General features: G+C 37.7%; 4 protein-coding genes across 17 annotated transcripts in view; 3 read left to right on the top strand and 1 right to left on the bottom strand.

The window, feature by feature from the left end:
* Window positions 1-15,895, top strand: part of LOC121639814 — an 882,884-nt gene that overhangs the window by 755,010 nt on the left and 111,979 nt on the right. The gene's annotated exons all lie outside the window — the stretch shown is intronic.
* LOC121640350 overlaps window positions 1-15,895 on the top strand; it is a 220,529-nt gene that overhangs the window by 60,740 nt on the left and 143,894 nt on the right. The gene's annotated exons all lie outside the window — the stretch shown is intronic.
* The window catches only part of LOC121639800, a 94,582-nt gene continuing 80,527 nt past the window's right edge, over window positions 1,841-15,895 (bottom strand). The window contains exons 1-5 of one of the 7 annotated variants that reach the window (XM_041985324.1): window positions 8,139-8,247; window positions 6,447-6,523; window positions 3,293-3,655; window positions 3,061-3,108; window positions 1,841-2,811 (exon numbers count right to left, since the gene is read on the bottom strand). In XM_041985324.1, coding sequence (XP_041841258.1) covers window positions 2,588-2,811; window positions 3,061-3,108; window positions 3,293-3,655; window positions 6,447-6,507 — 696 coding nt within the window. In that variant the 5' untranslated portion in view covers window positions 6,508-6,523; window positions 8,139-8,247 and the 3' untranslated portion in view covers window positions 1,841-2,587. The other 6 variants (XM_041985327.1, XM_041985328.1, XM_041985326.1 and 3 more) reach the window with 6 other exon arrangements.
* Window positions 11,873-15,895, top strand: part of LOC121639796 — a 103,260-nt gene continuing 99,237 nt past the window's right edge. Inside the window, exons 1-5 of one of the 7 annotated variants that reach the window (XM_041985310.1) lie at window positions 11,925-12,088; window positions 12,227-12,232; window positions 13,279-13,316; window positions 13,496-13,858; window positions 14,037-14,691. In XM_041985310.1, the coding sequence (XP_041841244.1) occupies window positions 13,280-13,316; window positions 13,496-13,858; window positions 14,037-14,272 (636 nt within the window). In that variant the 5' untranslated portion in view covers window positions 11,925-12,088; window positions 12,227-12,232; window position 13,279 and the 3' untranslated portion in view covers window positions 14,273-14,691. Of the gene's footprint in view, window positions 12,093-12,226; window positions 12,233-13,260; window positions 13,317-13,348; window positions 13,859-14,036; window positions 14,692-15,895 lie in introns of those variants that run through there. The other 6 variants (XM_041985311.1, XM_041985312.1, XM_041985309.1 and 3 more) reach the window with 6 other exon arrangements.

A 15,895-nucleotide genomic window follows, 5' to 3' on the forward strand; every position in this document is an offset into this window, starting at 1 on the left:
CACCTGTAGTGTTATCTGTCTGTCACAATGAGCTCAGACTAAGAAAACTCAGTCTGTTTCTGTTCACTACTGAAAAACTGCCTGTCAGGTTGGACTAATCTCTTCTACTTCCAAACACATAACAAGAGGCCTTTTGAATGAAGCTGTGGAGTTTTACATCTACATCTCTCTGGAAGAGTCCAGAACAGCTCAGAAATCAGACGTCTTTCTTTATCAGAGTTTTTATGTTTTTGTTCAAGAATTCCAGCAGAAAATTTACAATCAGCAGGTTATCAGTTCTGCTCGTCTTCCTCATCTTTAAAGACTATTAGAAAAAGCCATTATTCATTTTGTGGATGTGTGGTGGGGTTCATCAACCAATAAAACAGGCTCAGTCCCTCTTCAGTTTTTGGTGGTTTATTGTGCTCGTGGCTCTCAAACTGTGCTCAATAGTGCAAAAATGTCCAAAATTCCAGTGCAAAGATTATTCACATATTTACAAGAATAAAAAAAATCACAAAGACAACATTTACTGTTTGTCTTTTCATAGACCAGCCAAAATTTCCTGTAGTCTACTTTCAATCCTCTAAGCGTCCTTAGATGTTAGACAACGTATCAAATGTTGAAACTGAGACGTTTTATCATTTCAAGGTAAATATTAGCTCATTAATTAAGATTTTCAAGGCCAACATCTTAACATCAACTAAGGTCCTTACTGACCTCTTCCAAAACATCTGGAACATCAGTCTCTGAAGACTAGTCTAGAGGTCTTACAGTCAAAGTCTTGACAACAGGATGGAGCCAGCCATTGATACCAGGCTCAGACAAGAACCAGCAGCCTTCAGGATAGAAGGAGGATGCACAGACCAGATCTTTGCATTACATTACATCCTAGAGCTGTGTTTAGAAGGGAAAACATACCTGTACATCAATTTTGTAGATTTCAGGAAAGCCTTTGGCTTGGACATGTGTTAAAGATGCACTATGTAATTTTGGTAGATTTTCTCAGTGACGTGCCCCCTGTCGACGGTTAATTCTGCATCCATCTTGCATGCTACCTCTACACTGAGTTGTCTCCAGCGAGTAAAAGTCAGTCCGATGTTGACTCTTGTCTTGTCTCTTAAAAAGTAGTTTAGGGTGGTTTTTCAGCAGAAATTAAGCAGTTAGCAGCTCCATGAGTACTATTAACAGAGCCTCATTCACAATCTATCATGCTCTAAACTTTTAACACAAATTAAACTGTAATAGAGAAGCCAGATAGTTAAAGACTATAAATCTAAAACATTGAGACATACTCACGGACATTTATCAAGTAAAAATCCAGACAGATTCAGTCTCTGTTATCAATCTTTACTGGAAGTCAGAGCAGAGTTTGTGAACAGGTTTTACATATGAGGAAGATTCTTTATTATGTGCTTGTATAAGACTATCTATCTATCTATCTATCTATCTATCTATCTATCTATCTATCTATCTATCTATCTATCTATCTATCTATCTATCTATCTATCTATCTATCTATCTATCTATCTATCTATCATGTACATAAATACATATAGATAGATAGATGGATATGTATACCTCTGCCCCTGCAAGTAAAGATGCTTAAACTGGTTTTTGTTTCCTTTTATTCCAAAACAACTAACTAACTAACTAACTAACTAACTAACTAACTAACTAACTAACTAACTAACTAATAAATAAATAAATAAGGGGGGGGGGCATTTATGTAAGACCAGGGGTCTTATAAAATATATGATTAAATATATAATATGTATAATATATTATTTATATAATATTTTCTGTTTAATCTTTCTAAAATAATTACACATTTTAAAGGAAAAAAAGACATTTATGCTTGTTTTGGATTAATAGCTTTATTCAATTAATTTTCTTTTTTTTTTTAATTAACAAGATACTTAAAAGACCAGGAGAAGTCTCAGACATGCTCTCACCTGCAGGAAGTAAAGACAGAAGAAACGGAGAAAGGGTGTTTCAGCATTTGACAGGATGAGGGTTTAGTTATGTTGGACTATTTATTCTTTTACTGCAACCAGAGCTTCAGGACCCTCATTTTTAACATCACTTCCAGCAGTTTTGACTGTGATTTACACAGTAACGAACTCTTCATCACTCTTAATAATCTGTACTGAAGCTGTGAGAAAAATGAGGGTTCAGATGTTGTCAAGAAACAGCAGCCACCAGAACCCCCTACTAATCACGATCTCCTTGCTCTTTAAAAGAAAGAAATATATACCACCTGTTCCCTAAGTGAAAGCAGAAAGCTTCTGTAAAACTGTGACTATGATAATAAACGTGTTAAGTATTAGGCCCAGCTTCTCTGATCACATGACAACTTGCGCAAACAAATTGTATAACGGCACACGAGGACCTGATTCACCTTTCAAACTGTAATAATTACCATCTAGCATCTGTATCTAACATCTCCACTGGGACAAGGGATGAAACACTCAAATATCTACAACGGAGGGAGGAAAAAAAAACTACAGACCTGCATCAGAGAATGACATCATTACTTCCTGCTTCACCTGAACCCATCTCACATTTATACCTTTATCAATAAAATGGTTTCGTCTTGTTTGAATACTCAAATCTTTTCTCCAGTTTTGGTTAAGTAACCATCGGATCTGAAGTTTGTTGTCTTCTCAGGTGATTTAGTAAAATTAATGACGAGTTTTAACATCAGAGCTGCTGCAGCTGCAGCTACTACTGCTAACATGAGCCCCAGTTCTACATGGAGGCCGGTCCTTTCTCGAGTGGATGGTCTTGGAATCTGAGCTGGTGTCCAAAGTTGACCCCGACCAAAAGCTGCTGTAAAGGACAAAAATGTATAAAGTGAAAACTCTTATTATTTATTTAAAGAAAAGAAAGAAGACATCAGATTTCTAGATGGAGGTAAAACTGTGATAGAAGCTGCTCTTTTTCCACCATTTACAAGGTCACTTCATAAAGAACTGGACTGTGAAATTTCTGTAAAATTTTCCTGAACTAAACATTTATGTGTTGTTAACTACTGAAAATTATTAAAGTTAAATGAAGCTCGGTGTGTGTGGATTTTACCTGGTTCACTTAGAAAATTTACTTTAACTTTTTCTTGAAAAGCTGCTGCTGAAAAAGAAAATGTAACTCTTAATGACAAAGTTTTACCACCATAAGCATCACAAGGTTTTCATTCACACATTTCATCCATATCAGAGCAACATATGTTGGTTTTGCTGTAAAAACAAGAACAAACACAGAAACAGAAAACTATAAATTTGCTTTGGAAAAAGGAGAAAGTTGGTTAACTCACCTGTAACGTTCAGTTGAGATATTTTAGAGCTGAAGCCGTAATCTGTCTTCACATCACACACATACAGACCAGAATCATAAGTTCTGAGTCTGAACACACGAAGTCTGATTCGTCCTTCTCTGAGGACGCATTTGTCACTCCAGACTCGTCTTGCAAACTGTCTATCCTGAGACATTGGTACCTCAAATCCATTATGGACATGATACAGGGTTAAGAATCTGTAATCAGTTATCAGGTAACAGAGGATAAACAGGGACCTCCAGGAGACGTCAGGTTTGGTGGTGAAGGTCCACTCCAGAGTGATGTTGTGGTTCTCCTCTGCCTGATAGGAGCTCTGTGTCACATTCACTACAAATGTTCCTGCTGAGGAGACAGAGAGAGAAAGAGAGGAGCAGACACACTGAGAACTGGAACATGGAGGCTTTAAACGACATCTAGAGGTTTCTGAACATCTTCATCTCTGTGCTTTCTGAGCTCATTTCTCACTTTAACCAGAACAGTTTGTTCAAAAATTTATATAAATAATAAAAATATAATATAAATGTTAATATTTCACATCAAAGAACTTTCTGACTGAACTATATGAGCTACAACCACTGCAATAGAAGCTGTCACCATGGAAACGTGCAGTTTTTGTTTCTAGGGAAACATTTTACATGGATTAAGTTACTTTTTCTCCACAAATTTTAGGTTAATTTGTGACTCTAAATTCTCCCTAGGACTGTAAGTGTGTTTGTCTCTGTGTCGACCCTGTGATGGACTGGTGACCGGTCCAGGGTGGAGCTGCCTCTCACCTGCTAATTGCTGGGATAGACTCCAGCTTCCCCACGATCGTGAATTCACTAAGTGGTATAGAAAATGGTGGTTCCAGTTTTAACTGAAAGACAACTTTTTGTTTCAGTGAGAACTGAGTTCAATCTGCAGCTTGTTGGATGTTTTACTTTAATGTGTTTTTGTTCCTCGTTCATGTGGAGACCTTTGCTCTTGTAATGCAGGAGAATCTCTTACTTTTTTCATTATTTATTTTCTATTTTGCAGGTAAAACATAAAGATCTCATACATGATTTAAAAAGCTGGTATTCATGGATCTACATGTTAATACATAGTTTAGTCATAATAATCAAGTCATTGTACATTTTTCTACTCAATTATTATTGCGGAAACTTAAATTCCAAACCAAACGCCGCAGCACGCTAAGTCATGAGGATTTCTATCAAAGACGCGTCACACTGAACCAGTGCACTTGTCACAATGTTTATTCTTTCATATCCATGTCACTTACTTCCATTGGTGTTTTTCAGGTTGTGCAAAGATATGTTAAAACAGTACATTTAGATGGCGGTCAACAGAAAACTTCTCCCCAAGCTCACCCTGACTCCATAACACACCCACAGTGCCAAATAAATACATCATTCAATAAGGAGAAAAGTTCAGCAGTGAAGTTAGTTTTTCCCATCAAAGTCCAAATCACCCAGCAAATTAAAGACATCTGGAGTTAAATCATAAAGCAGCCTTCCATCATATTTACCAGTAAATAGCATTAATTACTAGTTGTTTATTTACTTTTTATGTCATTAAACACTGTACTAAAGAAAGTTACCATTAACGTTCATTAAACATACATTAACCAAATTCATCTCTCCATCAGAAACATCAACATAAATCTTTCATATTCGATCAGAGAGATGAGTGGAGTAAAACTGAGTTGCTTCATCAGGTCTCAATGCAGGAAGATTTCCTGCTGAAATGTTAGCATGCTAATGAGAAGCTTAGTGACCAAGAAATCACGAGTAGATAATCACCACAATTCTCATAAGTTTTATTTATTTATTAATGTTTTCAGAAACACTTGATTACTTTATTCAATGCATCAAAGGCCATGTGTGTCGGTTTATGTGCTCATGCCTTATGTAGTCATGCTTGGTGTCCCCTTCACTGGCAGTCAGCCCCTCTGCAGGTTACACTCTATGATGTTTGTGTGCTTCTTTGAATATTATGTACGTCCTGTGCTAGAGTCCAGTCGGCCTGGAGACACAGACCCTTATGCGGAGAAAATCTAAATGTGCCTTACATAACTTTATACTTTATATATATAAAGTAAAGCATTGTGTCCATACATGGAATCTAAGAAACACTGACTCTTAGCAAATGGCAGTCTGCCTACAGCTGCAACCAAATATAATCCTAATCTATGCAATGTTAATTCATTCTGATAATGAAATGTTGAGAATCAGACACTTCATCTGCAAACCAACCTGTCAGTTTTTCCAGCATTTTATTAGTTCTGACCCTGTTCTCTGTCTCTGGCCCCCCTGGACACATGAGTTTGTAATCTGACCCCTGCCTCTTTTTGACTAGGTTTCTGGTTTTCTAGACTCGGACTGCCTGCCCGGTTTTGACCCTGGACCCTTGCTCTATACCTGGAATTTGATTATTATTATTATTATTTTTAAATATGCTTTGACTTCCAGACCTGGATAATTCTCTGAAATCAGGATCTGGATTGTGCCTCAGAGATCTGCCTCTGTTTGCTCTACCGGGATGGCTTCACCCACAACAGGCACTGGTTTTATTCCATAGCAGACGTTCTTCAGCCCACTCAGCCACCTACTTCTTTTTTTAAAGGAACCAGCAGCTCTGTTTAGGTACCGGATCAATAAGTAGTTTTGGGAAGTTTTAGTAGTAATGTGTCTTAGACGTTACTGATGTCCTACAACACTGAACCAGTGTTAAAGTAAAATGTTCATGTGTGTGAGTTCTGATAACATGTTAGATGAGTGTGTTGTTCTGATAATTGGGATGCAAATATTCACATTACAGACACTGACAGCAGCACAATAACAAGAGACATTTTCTAGGTTTTCAGCTAGTTTTTTTCACACGTGAGCAGCAGAGTTCTGAACAAACATCATCAGTAATAAATGTGATGGTAGTCATTGGATACAAGACCAGAAACATTTCATCCTCCCCTAATTTACTCATGAGGTTGTTCAAAGATCAATATTCATCATTTTACTGATTTACCTCCTCACTTTCACTCTTCTGCTGTTTGTTTGATATTCACTCAGTCAGAGGCTTTAATCCATTATTCGTTTACATTAGAAGCTGTTTTTTATTGTTTAGAAACAGCATTAAGTAGAAAGCAGAGACTTACCCACTGCAGGACTCAGAGCCACAGTCAGCATCAGGAGGAGACCAACTTTCCAAAAAGTCATTTTTCACTGAGCCGCCCTGAAACAGAGACTTTAATGAGGCTGCAGCATCTTCAACTTAATGTTTCATTTATCTGCTTTATTTACAGCAATTTACATTATTTATTAACACATCTGACTCCATCTTTGTCAATCTGTCATATTTGTGTTTAGCTTCAGAGGACAAAATGGTGGCTGCAGAGGAAACCTCAGTTAATAGTTTCACTTTCATGTTTGCTGTCGGGGTTATTAATACACATGCTGAGCTCTGGTTCAAAGTTTTGTACAGCTCTGCATAAACCTGTGTCAACAGAAGAGAGGTGGGAGGCCATTTATGTAAGAGTTGGGGTCTTATAAAACATATAATTAAATATACAATATGTTTTATTTGTATAATGTTTTCTGTTCAGTCTTTCTAAATTAATTACACATTTTAAAGGAAGAAAGACATTTATGCTTGTTTTGGATTAATAACTTTATTCATTTAATTTTCTTTCTTTTTTTAATTAACAAGAAACAAGAGAAAAGACGCTCCTTTTCATGCTCTCACCAGCAGGAAGTAAAGACAGAATAAAAGGAGAACGGGTATTTCAGCATTTGACAGGATGAGGGTTTAGTTTTGTTGGACCATTTATTCTTTTACTGTAAACCTAAACTAGGCAGTAAGAAAAATACCACTAGAGGCAGTTTAACAACTGCACCTGCAGCTTCAGGACCCTCATTTTTAACATGACTTCTAGCACTTTAAGCATCATTTATACATTTTCAACATTTTTGTGACATTTAAGTTGTTAACGTACTAAAATGGTTTTAGGGTAAAAGTTTAATAAGCAGGATTGTTGTTCTCTCACAGTAATGTTCTTTTTCCTCTGAGTACAAAATGACGACCCGACATATAGGAGACACGTAGTCTCCAGAAATACTAGGTTTCTTCAAGACAAGGTTGTGTTTAAGGGAAGGTCCAAGGAAGGTAATCAGTCTTATCTGGTCAGGATGACTACTGTGAATAACACAGAGGTAGAAAACTGACCACGCTAACCCCGGTCTTTCAAAACCTCTTGCATGTCTTGATTTTTTTTTCGGTGGTAAACTTTGTTAAACTTCACTCAACTAGACTCTCGTTAATAACTTTTTCTACAACAATAGTCAAATATCAACAAAGGAGGGAGGAAAAACAAAAAAAACTACAGACCTGCATCAGAGAATTAAATCATTACTTCCTGCTTCACCTGAAACCATCCCACATCTATAAATTAATCAATAAAATGATTTCTTCTTGGTTGAATACTCAAATCTTTTCTCAGGTTACATAATCAACCCACAAATGACTTATAATTAGGTGAAAACTATTGATTCTGGCTGCTGCATCAATAAGTGCGCAGAAACTTACCTTCAGACGCAAACGGAGCAGAAAGAGGAGCAAGATGACCTGATTCAGCTTTACAACTTTAAAAATTTAATTGAGCATCAGTCTCACTCACGTAAAAAGCAAAAAGAAATAAAAATAGTGAAATCTGGATCTGCTACAGAGTGACTTCACCACACAAGCAAAACATAAAACTGCAAAACTGTAACAAAGAGCAGCGTCATTACATTCCTCCTTCATGAAAACCACATTCCTCCTTCATCCAGGAATGAAAACATTCCACTTTTACCTCATTAAAGAGACAATCTCTAGAAAGCTTCCTGTTAAGTAGCAGTAGTAGTAATAGTAATAGTAATAGTAATAGTAGTCTTTATTGTCGTACCAGTCATATACACAGTGAGAAGACTATTTTTCACCAGACGCAATTGGTGTTATACATACCATTAAAACACAATACAGATATAATTCATTGTCTTACATTCATTCACGTACTTCCACATATGTTTACTCAGGGTGCAAGGGACAGCAGTAACGTGTAAAGTGCAGAAGGTGCAGTGCGCTGATGTGCATTTAGGTTGCAAGTAGAATTGCAGATTGAGTTAATGTTAATCAGTTTTGCACTAAGAGTGGTTGAGCAGTCTGACTGCTTGGGGAAAGAAGCTCTTTCCAATCATGGAAGTGCAGGCAGAGATGCTGTGGAACCTTCTTCCTGATGGAAGTAGGGAGAAGAGACCGTGTGAAGGATGTGTGATGTCCTTAATGATCTGGCTTTTTGCAGGCAACAGGTGTTGTATATGTCTGCTGCAGGTCCGCTGCAGTACAGCTGCCAAACCATACTGTTATGGAACAGCTGAGGATGCTCTCAATGGTCCCTCTGCAGAAGGTTATCAGAATGGAGGCTGGGAAGCGGGCTTTCTGCAGCCTCCTTAGAAAGTACAGCTGCTGCTGGGCTTTCTTTGTAATGTATTTGGTGTTTTCTGTACATGTGAGGTTGTCTGCAGTGTGCACGCCCCAAAACATTGTATTCTGAACGATCTGGAACTGGAAAGGTGTTAATGTATAGTGGAGTATGACTGTGTAGAGACCGACTGAAGTCAACAATTAGTTCTTTAGTTTTATCCACAGTGAGGGATAGATTGTTTAGACTGACCTGTAGGCATACAGTAAAGACTAGATGTCTCAACTATAGATATCTACAATAAAGTCTTTATTGTAGATATCTATGGACGGGGTGGCCTCCGCCAAACCAGACACACCCCACCCCTCCGTTTTTATACTGGGAGGAGGGGTGGGGTGGCTTCAGCGCCCAATAATTTACTATGAACTAAAAGTAGTTAAATTTCACCAGTAGAGGGCAGCATTTACTAGAAAAGTCTATAGTCTCTACACTACAGCTCTGTAAATACCCAGTCAACATGCTTCATTGCAGTGAACGACTTATTGTTTTGTTTTCAGAACTGGCTGAAGCAGATTTTTAGATGAGGGTAAAACTGTGATAGATACTGCTCCTTTTCTCCCATTTACAAGGTCAGTTCATAGAGAACTCATGAGCCAGCAAGCAGCAAATGTTTAAAATGATTTAACCATTTCTTACATATAAGGAAATACTCATTTAACAACGGCTAAAATGTTATAAATAAAATGCTGTGATGAGGAAGAGAAACAAGGATTTTATTAGTAATGTTTTTTTTTTCTTCTATGCCTCTGCTTCATACATACATACATTAATTTATGTACATTTAGCTTTCAAATGATCCAGCCAGTTATTCATTTGATGATGATGTTAAACAACAGATCTCAGCACCACCTCACCACCACAGCTGCTCAGCCTGAATCATTCTGGTCACAGTGGTGGAGGATTTCCTGCAGCAGCCTCTCAGCTTTTGAGATAAGGAAAAATGAAAAACACTTGACAATATGTTAAACTATTTATTTTAATTGGAACATTAATAACCAGTACAAATTAGCGACTTTTTTTTTTTTTTACTATATTTAGCGAGTTTTCAGACTCCTCCAGCAAGTCCCCCCCCAATGAGGAGCGGGTGCTGCACAGACCCATCTACCGTCCGAAAGCACTCATACGAGGCTTCACATAGCAGCAGCAGCAACTCCCAGCTGCATTCAGAGAAGACGGCGTTCGCCTCTGTTTCATGACTAGACTGAAAATCGAAATGGACAATGCTGGATGATCGCTGGTTTACCGTCAGATACTGCATGTTGCTAATGGATCTATTGTCTGACCCAGAGTGCAGTATGGCAGACCACTCCCATCTTCCTGGTACTGCGTACCGCCAGTGAATCTATTTGTAGTGACAGGAGAAGATGATTGAACTGTTTTAGGTGCACGTCTTATAAAAGTGGCTTCATTTGTTTACGAACGGATAGTCTTATAATGCTCACTAATATGTAAAGAAAATTCTGTTTAATCAGCACAGTCTGCAGTTTCTGTCTCAGTGCGCCCGCTCAGGATGTAGATGTGTCAGACACGCCTACACTTGAGGTTGTAAACAAAGTTGATTAACGGTTCATTTCTGCAGCTTGGTGCAGTGAACATGGCAAAGTAAGAAACTTTCCCAAGAACAGAAAGTGTGCTTCTTCAGCAGTATTTAAGTACATTATTATCACCTTTTCCTGGTGCATAAACTACAGCAGTGTTGGACCTGAAAGAAAAGACACTGCACCTACATGTCAGTTTGATCAGACTGTCCCCATAACACACTTTAGTTTAACTCTTTATAACCAGTGTTTTTATGGGGGTATTTTTCTATCTTTAATCAAGAGCGCAATTGTTTGCTTTGAGAGCAAGATTTCTGGTTTTCACACTCAAATATCATCCTGCTCGCTCTCAAAACTCTGCTCTCACACTCAGAAAGTCCCTCTTGCTTTCAGATATCGTTCTTCCTTTCAAAACTCTGCGCTCAGACTTGATCTCTTTCCCTCACACTCAGACACTTTCTCTGTGCACTCAAAACTTCTGCTCTTGGATATTTTTTCCTCTCTCTTGGGTTGTAGAAAGAGCTGTCTGTCAAACCTCCTCCAGCCAATAGAATACGAGCTAATTCGAGCAACTCGTCCACACCTTTTTCAGGGTGCGCTTGTTTTACTTGACACAGTGACTCCACACTCTTAGCCCACATTTTGTTTGAATATAAACTATTTAGTAGTGACTAATTATCATTTTATGTTTTGTATAACAGTGTCTCATTAATAAAACAAATAAGTTGTTTCTGATAGTTTTCTACATGGTGCAGTGTAATAATAATGATTAGCAAACAAAACTCAACATGTTACGTTTCAGTCAGAGGGGGCGGGGCTATTTTCAAAACTCAACATATCCCGACCGCAAAGGCTCATGGGAGATGAAGATTCAGCTGGAATTTAACCTTTTTTTTTTATTGCTGTGCTATAAATTTGAGTTTTCTGCTTCAATTCATGTGTCATGTTAACAAGTAGACAATGTCATAAAGTTCTGCCTTCTTTGAATTTTAAATTTGGCACCATGAATGCAAAGGACGGTACAGGAAAGGAAACCACCACCAGCATCTGGTTTTATACTGTGCAATAAATAATGTACAGAAATACGGGAGCGTGACGCTGTCACCCAAATAAAGAAATCGGACCGTATAACATGATACTTTATTGTAAAAACGTCATAATCACTGATTCCTCAGTGAGTAAAGGAAAAGAACAAGCATGTGCCAAATGTGAAATACTGTAAGGACTGTGTGAGGCTTCTCTGTGTGGTTTTATTATCTCACCATCTCTGTCACTGCTGTTCACGTCTTCATTACACTTCAATAAAAAACAAGAAGAGAAAACTGATATTTGTAGTGACATGAGAAGAAGATGGTGCTGCTGTTGGTGAACTTCCTGTAAAAGCTGCTTTATTTATGAACTGATCGTCATATAATGTTTACTAATATGTAAAGAAACTTTAATTTAATCAGCATGTTTATGTTTAATCAGCAAAGTCTGCAGTTTGAGTGTGTTAACATTGTGTTTACATTAAGAGTGTTTCAGGATGTAGGCGTGTCTTTGTGTTTCAGCTCAGACACGCCTACACGCTTGAAGTTGTAAACAAAGTTGAGCAACGCTTCACTTGTGCAACAGGGTGCAATGAAGATGGCAGAGAGACAGAAACCTTCCCAAGAACAGAAAGTGTGTTTCTTCAGCAGTTTTTATGGAGCATCTTCTCCTGGTGTCTAAACTACAGCAGTGTTGGACCTGAAAGAAACGACAGTGAGTATCTTTATGTCTCATTAAAGCCTGACGTGTTTTTAACTCTGCACTTTTTCTCTGTTGTGGTTTTTAAAGCAAAACATTCTCACAGTGTAGTGGGATTAAATTACAGTTAATAACATAGTAAGCTAACAGTAGGACAAAGTCTATGCTGACCATATAAATATATTTACCTTCTTTTGTCATGTTCAGAAACTGAAACATCTGATGTTTTGCTCTAGTTGGAAGAAAGCCCGCTGTTCTGTGTTCTGTCCAATGAGAATTAAACCTTCAAATCAAACTGATGCCATCAAACTGTGGGTGGAGAATGTTTTTTTTCTGTGTTTTGTTTGTTCTTTTTTTTTTTTTTTTTTTGCAGAGAGGAGTGGTTTTGAAGACTGTTGACTGTGGTTTCCATTATTTACTTTCACTTTTATTTCTTAATCAGTGTTAACTACATGTGTGATATTTTATCTGGGTTTTTTTTTCTTTCCCTTTCTGTTTTTTCATTTTGTTTCTTTTTAAGACAGAGTAAAAAAAAAACACACACACAACTTAAAGTGACATTCTTTATAAATATTTCTGATCATGTAGATTGACAAGAAACATCCTTAAATTTAGGTAGCTGTTTTTATTCTAAACACACATTTAGTTTCTTAGAAATAAAACTTCATTGTGCTGAATCACTTTCTCTCTTGTTGCCAGATTTGACAACGAATAATATTTCTATTAATCAATAAATAATAAATAATTATTTTGTTGTTTTATTTGGACTAACATATGTTGCCAGTTGAACTATTCTTGTATTACTGAGCAAAAGTCTCCATGTGACTGTCGTTAAAAAAGCAGAGAAATAACTGAAGTTCAGCAAAAGAGACTCATTAATTTCACTTTGTTTTGCAGTTGAAACTGGCGCCACCTGGTGGCAGAAACAAAAATAACTTCATCCATGTGAAATGCTTCCGTAGAAACGCAAACTGCAGGTTTCCATGGTGACAGCTTCTATTTCAGTGGTTGTAGTTCATGTAGTTCAGTCAGAAAGTTCTTTGATGTGAAATAAACAGGATGATGAACAGGATCAGATGCTGGAATGACTGAATGAAGTCAGACTGGAGATTTTCCTTCTTCTACCTGGAATGACTGAACTTTGACCTCATGTGTTCATGACTCTTCACCTCTGTCTCCTCTCACAGGGAGAAGATAATCTGCAGGATGCTGCTGCTCCTCATCCTCATCTCGTCTGTCTGTGGTCAGTTTTTACTGTTATTTACACTAAATTTATAAACAAACTGCTCTCGGTTAATATGAGAAATGAGCTCTTACATCATAGAGATGAAGATGTGACAGAAACTTCTAGATGTAGTTTAAAGCCTCCATGTTCCAGTTCTCAGTGTGTCTGCTCCTCTCTTTCTCTCTCTGTCTCCTCAGCAGCAACATTTGTAGTGAATGTGACACAGAGCTCCTATCAGGCAGAGGAGAACCACAATATCACTCTGGAGTGGACCTTCACCACCAAACCTGACGTCTCCTCCAACTCTCTTTTCATCTACTGTGAACTTAAAGCTGCTCACAAACTCAAAGTCCTGTTTCATGTATTTGAAGGTGTTGAAGTCTCCTTGTATACAGATGAACAGTTTGTAGGACGAGTCCAGAGTGACAAAGACGTCCTCAGAGAAGGACGAATCAGACTTCATGTGTCCAGACTCAGAACTGATGACTCAGGTGTGTACAGCTGTCAAGTGAACACAGATCATGGATGGGGCTCTGCCAGCTGTCAGCTCAACGTTACTGGTAAGTTGTCTGAGGAGAAAATAGCAGAATTTCCATGTTTCCTCTTCTTAATGATAATTATCACTGTTTTCAGATTGAACTGTAAAACCAGTCTTTATGTAGTCTGACTGCTGAGAACTGGATTATTTACTGGAATATGTGGAATATTTTCAACATAGAAACATGATGTTATTCACAGAAGCTGCAGAAGAGCTCCCACCTCAGAGACCAACCATCAGACCACAACCAGAGAGAGGAGGACACATCTTACTGGTCGTTATGGTGGGATGTGGAGTACCAGCAGCAGTTCTTCTGATGATCATTGTTATCACTGGTTTTGTTGTCAGAAAGAGAAAAAGCAGAGACAAACCAGTTGTTGAGAGTCCCACAGAGACAACCCTAAAACATCCCATTTATCATCAGACCAGAGATTAAGTTAAAGACAAAAGACAGTTTGTATTATAAACTAATTGCAAACTATTCTGTTGATGTACATGATGGTTCTCTTCTGGAAGAATATGTTACATCTAAATTACTGCAGTTTTGTACAAAGTCATCCAAACTGTCACCATCTGATTTGTGCATCCACCACAACTTCATCTGATGTGTTTCATTCTGCTGAGTCATGAAAAGCTTCTTCTGACTGAGGATCTCACCTCCCTGAACATCACAGATCCAGATGATGACACCTGTAATGTAGAGTTAATGTGTAGTTCAAGGGTTTATCCATAAATTATATCTATCAGGTTGTCAGACCTTATGGAAGTTGTTCCAGTTCACTGTATTAACAGTTTTTTTTCAGAATAGTTCACTCTGTGTGTATATAGTGTAAATAAAGAGGTCTTATTTTCTGAGTCTTCAGTGTCTTTTCCTTCTTTTGAAACATTATAATTGTCAAAGTTTGTACATGCTAAGATCATTTTCAGAATATTAGAAAAAAAGAAGCTTACAGAGACCTGCAGTTACAGTCTTCAGGATTTTTTACCTGAGCTTAAAAGATGTTTCATCTAAACATGTCATACACGTGAAATGACTAGAAAGTTAAATCAGGTTTTGTCTCATGTTCCTGGGATTTCTCAGCAATCTGATCATCTGATTACTAATAATGTTGGTCTTCTGCCACATTTAAAGTCTGGCAGTAAGTACTTGTTAACAGTAACGTGTAAAACAAAGTTAAACTTTCTTAACCCATGAAATCACAGCAAAAGTTGGAAAAATGCAAATGAATGATATAACAAAAAGCAAAAGTTGCACTAAAAATGTGTCTGGAGGTTCTTGTTTTAGCACCATTAGTGTCTCAGACAATGTCTACCTATTTCCCCCACTTTTTAGTATTTTTTATACATTTATTCGTCTCTGTCTCCAGCCATGTAAAGCCCAACTATGTGATATGTCAATTATACTGTAGTATAGTCTCCTGCTTCCTGGTACCATTAGGGGGCAGATGACAGGTATCACTTTTTACCCTGCAAAATATCTGCATATCACTTTACACTCTTGTGGAGGTTTGCAGTTTTTATTTTATTTATTTTTTTGTTAAATTGGTCCCAATTTGTGTGGAAAGCTTATAAATGTGCAGACCAGCTACTGTTCATGTGTTATTGCGTCTGCCAGAGAAAACTAAACGGCCTTTTCTCTGAACACTGAACATGTTTGTTTTTCTCCTCTCTACAGGTTTCTTTGTACTCTTTGTCAGATGTTGGAAAAGTTCTCCTTAGAAAATGTTTGCTTTAGTAAACTTACACAAAACGTTGTCTTACTGTCAATTTTTGTGGGCTTTAACACCTTCATACAAAAAGAGAGGAATATGAAGATAGCGCCGCCGCACAGGGACGTCATTCTCTAGAGTGCGAGAACAAGCACTGATTTCAGTCAGGGTTGGTACAGTCAGTTAGGTGAGTTTATTGCTTGAGGTTCTGTCTTGGTTTCGGGTTATTGTTTACATTGCTGGTGTGGGGCTCTGTCCAGTGATGTGCGGTCAGGGGAGACAGGTGAGGTAGTGCCTCACCTGTCATGATAAAGGAAAAAAAACATACAATAAATATTAATATCGTCCAC

Source organism: Melanotaenia boesemani, chromosome 5 (genome assembly GCF_017639745.1).
Source record: "Melanotaenia boesemani isolate fMelBoe1 chromosome 5, fMelBoe1.pri, whole genome shotgun sequence".
NCBI lineage: Eukaryota > Metazoa > Chordata > Actinopteri > Atheriniformes > Melanotaeniidae > Melanotaenia > Melanotaenia boesemani.